Source organism: Rhipicephalus microplus, chromosome 5 (assembly GCF_043290135.1).
Source record: "Rhipicephalus microplus isolate Deutch F79 chromosome 5, USDA_Rmic, whole genome shotgun sequence".
NCBI lineage: Eukaryota > Metazoa > Arthropoda > Arachnida > Ixodida > Ixodidae > Rhipicephalus > Rhipicephalus microplus.
In genome coordinates this window covers 128,276,318-128,280,035 of record NC_134704.1, presented here as the reverse complement: position 1 = coordinate 128,280,035, position 3,718 = coordinate 128,276,318, and the positions used below count along the sequence as shown (strand labels likewise).

At 51.0% G+C, this 3,718-nt stretch overlaps 1 protein-coding gene across 1 annotated transcript; it reads right to left on the bottom strand.

Moving 5' to 3' along the window:
- Window positions 1-843: 843 nt before the first annotated feature.
- LOC119174241 (innexin inx2) lies at window positions 844-3,391 on the bottom strand. Its single transcript, XM_037425071.2, has one exon. The coding sequence runs from the start codon at window positions 3,080-3,082 to the stop codon at window positions 1,955-1,957; it is 1,128 nt and encodes a 375-aa protein (XP_037280968.1). The 5' UTR covers window positions 3,083-3,391; the 3' UTR covers window positions 844-1,954.
- Between the last annotated feature and the right edge of the window lie 327 nt (window positions 3,392-3,718).

The window sequence follows — 3,718 nt, the reverse complement described above, 5'->3', positions numbered from 1 at the left end:
GGAGGCAGTGCACGAAGTTTTTTGGGGTATTGGATAAGATCAATGGCAACAAAAATACGGTGACTTTCGCGTTCAAGTACTCGGAACGACGCGTTTTTAGGGGTGAAGCTCCTTAAGGCGTAAGTCATGCGTCTCCTGTATGTTGTAGCCACCTCTCGTTTTAGTCCTTCGAATATCCGCTGGAAAGCGGTACTTGTATATGAAGAATATATGATGAAAAGATGCGAGATCATGGTACTTGGAGTGTTCACTAGATTGACGAATGGACGGACATACGGACAGACAGACGTACGGACGGACAAACGCGGCCAGTGGATGATTCACGGTTTGCCGATAAAACCCTTCAAAGCTTCGCCCTACTCATCATCATTCACACCGTGGATATGCTGCGATTTTTCTTTCTTTTTTTTCACTAGGTAGACTAGCATGACGCATCACACATTCATGTCGTACGGCCTGCTGATGCAATAAGAACCATTTCTTAACACGGACTGCGTTTAAAGGCCCGTGCGCGACCTTCCGCGGCGACGAGTAATGGTGCGTCTGACCCGCCCCCGCGTGCATTCTTTTCGAGTGAAACGACAGGTGAAATGGCCCCTAGGGAAAGGCACGTCTTTTTGTTTTGTTTTTTTATTGTACGTTCACGTGACCTTCGCGAAATCAGCCAGGTGGCGTGTACCTCGCATTTGGAAGGACGCTGAGCACAATGCGCAGTTATGATCGCCGTGCGCGAGAAAATCTGCTGCTATTGATTGTTCAATAGGACTGCTCCTCCAAGACTGTGATTGAATTTAGCAACCGCACGTAACGTTTTGTTAAAACAAGCATGTGTTAAACGAAATATATCTATAAATTGCTGTCTTTATTTGCATTTTACAATGAATAATAGTTTAGCCCCATGTTGATTCATGTAGACAGAGAATCCAAAAGGTGACCGCTACCATGCTATACGATCGATCAAAGTCAGAACACGAGACTTTTTTTTTTTTTCATTCCACTCTGTATATTTTTTCGTCACTTGTGCGGTGAATTGTGACACGTTTGAAACAAGAACCCTTCAAGGGGAAAAAAAAGGTAAGTCCGCAGAACACTTTTCTCGATAATGTCCATTCACAATGACACTCACCAGATACACACGCACACACAAGACATTGTGAGTCAACATGAAGAAAGTACGGCACTTGGGTCACATGCAGTTGTACATTGGCAGTTTGTAAAAATATTTTTTTTTCTTTAACCGAGATAACATTGTCGTGGAAACAGAACCCTGCTTTTAACGGCGCTTGTAACAAAATATCGCATCGTATCTCCCAGATTGTCAACAGTAAAAAATGAAAAAAGCAAAACCCTTGTCAGCCGTTTTAGGAACAAACAAAAACACAAATGATCACCCTCTCAGATATCAAGCACATGCATTCTCGTCTTGGAACAAACGTCCTATATTAGGCCACAACAAAGAAGCCAATCACGCGTGTATTCCTATGGCATCCGTAAATTTCTAACTAAACCTATAGTCAGTGGCAGCGTGTAGCATTTTGAGATGCAGAGCATAAGTGCGTCTGGAAGGAAAAGATGAAATTGTCTTACCCTGACTGAAAAAAAAAAAATGATGCTGCTAAAGCGCGTACAAAAATAAAATGTTCATTGTACTCTAGCAATGAAGGCTGCGGTTCACTTAGCGTCTAACGCTACAAGCTGCACTGTCAACAGAAAAAATACTGGCGCTATTATTTCAAGAACACAAAAATTCTAAACGAACTGCCAGCTTATAACGCACGGAACAGACATGGCTTTTGGCATCTGACACGCTTGTCATAACCGCGCGCGCGAAGTCGAGATTCACGAACCACACAGGGCGCTTTGATTAGAAACAGTCTCGGCCAGCGACAACGCGGACAAGGTCATCTTATCTTTTCCAGCAAGCCACGGGGGGCTCCCATGGCGAGTTGAAAAATCAGACGGTGCTCGTGTTGGAGGTGTCGACTCCGGCGAGTAGCCTCTTGCCGTACTCGTCCTCCAGTGACTTGGCGAGCTCGTTGATAAAGGTGCGATAGTGCACCGGGTTCATGTTCTTGCAGAGAAGGTCCAGCAGAAACCAGTCGGAGATGCAGACGCGCTTGGTGACCATCTCGAGCATGCGACGGTCGGCCATGCGCGCCCGGTACCGCAGAATCATCTCGCGCAATTTCGGCAACACGATGGTCGCCAGGCGGTACACCAGCTCGATGCCCGTGAGCGTGGCTAGGATGACCCACCAGAACCAGAGGAAGATGTAGATCTTCTCGTTGATGATGTTCTGCGCGAGCAGGCACAGGGCGTCGTGCTTCATCACGTCTCCAGACGAACCATACAGGTGGAAGGAACACTTGGTGATGCGCGGAAACACCCAGATCATAGGGTCGTTGCGAACGTCCGGGTCCTCGTTGTGGTGGTTGAGTACGTCGGTGCCGAACGTGGTGAACATGTTGCCCAAGAAGGCGTCCGTCAGCAGGATCTGACCGAGGACGTTGACGAAGTTGAGAACCTCGGCGGTCACGTACCAGCCGAAGTAGCGGCCGTGCATGTTCAAGTGGTTGCGCACGTAGCGGGCGACGACCTCGGTCTTTCGGCACACGTCGGCGTCCTCCTTGATAGGACAGTCGAGGTCCTGGACCAGACTGCGAATGAGACCCTGCTCGTAGCACTTCCACAGGTAGCGCGGCACGTAGAAGCAGGCGGCCTGCAGGAAGAGCACCATGCAGACCCACTGGTAGTATCCATAGTAGCGTCGAACTTCATCCGGAGTGTACTTCTGAATTCCCGGATGTGGGACCCCATCGACGCCCACGGTTGCGTTGAAAGCTGCCGGAACGTTGAATGTCGAGTGAATCCAGCAGAAGGTTCGGATGACGTTGGCTGGCACCGAGTCGTGCTGAATGCAATCTATGGGCTCGCCGAAGTACTGCGTACTGGTCACCAGGATACTGAACATGAGCAGCAGCAGTGAAGTGGCCTTGTAGTGCAGGCGGAATATCTGGTTGTCGAGAACGATGCGGTTGATCTTGACCGCTCGGTGGAGCGGGGCTACGAGCATGTAAAACATGGTGCCGCCTTTTGGTGTTCCAACGCCGGCTTACAACAGAGGGATAAGCGCGCGCAGGAACTGCGGCTCTGTTTGTCACAGAAGAAAAGGCACGCGTCTGCTGTCTGGTGGTGTCCCACGAAAGCCCTCACGTGACCATGACGAGCTTCGATTCGGACAAGTGCACACCGCGGCCGATCGCCGGGGTGACGGGCTCCCGCGCACACAGAGTGGTGGGAGGACGGCGATCTACTGCTGCCGCTAGTGCGGAGGCAAGTGACGCCGCTTGGAAACCGGTTACAGAACGCAGAACACCCGCGCGCCACGAAACCCAACCCCTCGCCAGCACGAAATGAAAGGATCGAGGGGAAGGGGGACACGCAGGAAGAGGGCGAGAGACGCCCTTTTTTGAAGCACAATCAAGCAGCGCGCGGCGAGAGAGATCCGGCATCCCGTTGAGGGGGCCGCGGACGCGATGGTGACGTAGCGGTTACGTGCCTCTGTGGTGGCAAGCACGTGGAACGCTGGCGGGAAATAGAGAAGATGCGACGATTTGGCAGCGTTTGGACGACGGCATCGGCGACAGAGGTCTCCGAAACAGTCAACGTCATGTCCGGTCCAGTTGGTTGGTGCGGCGGCAACATCGCCTTTCAGGCG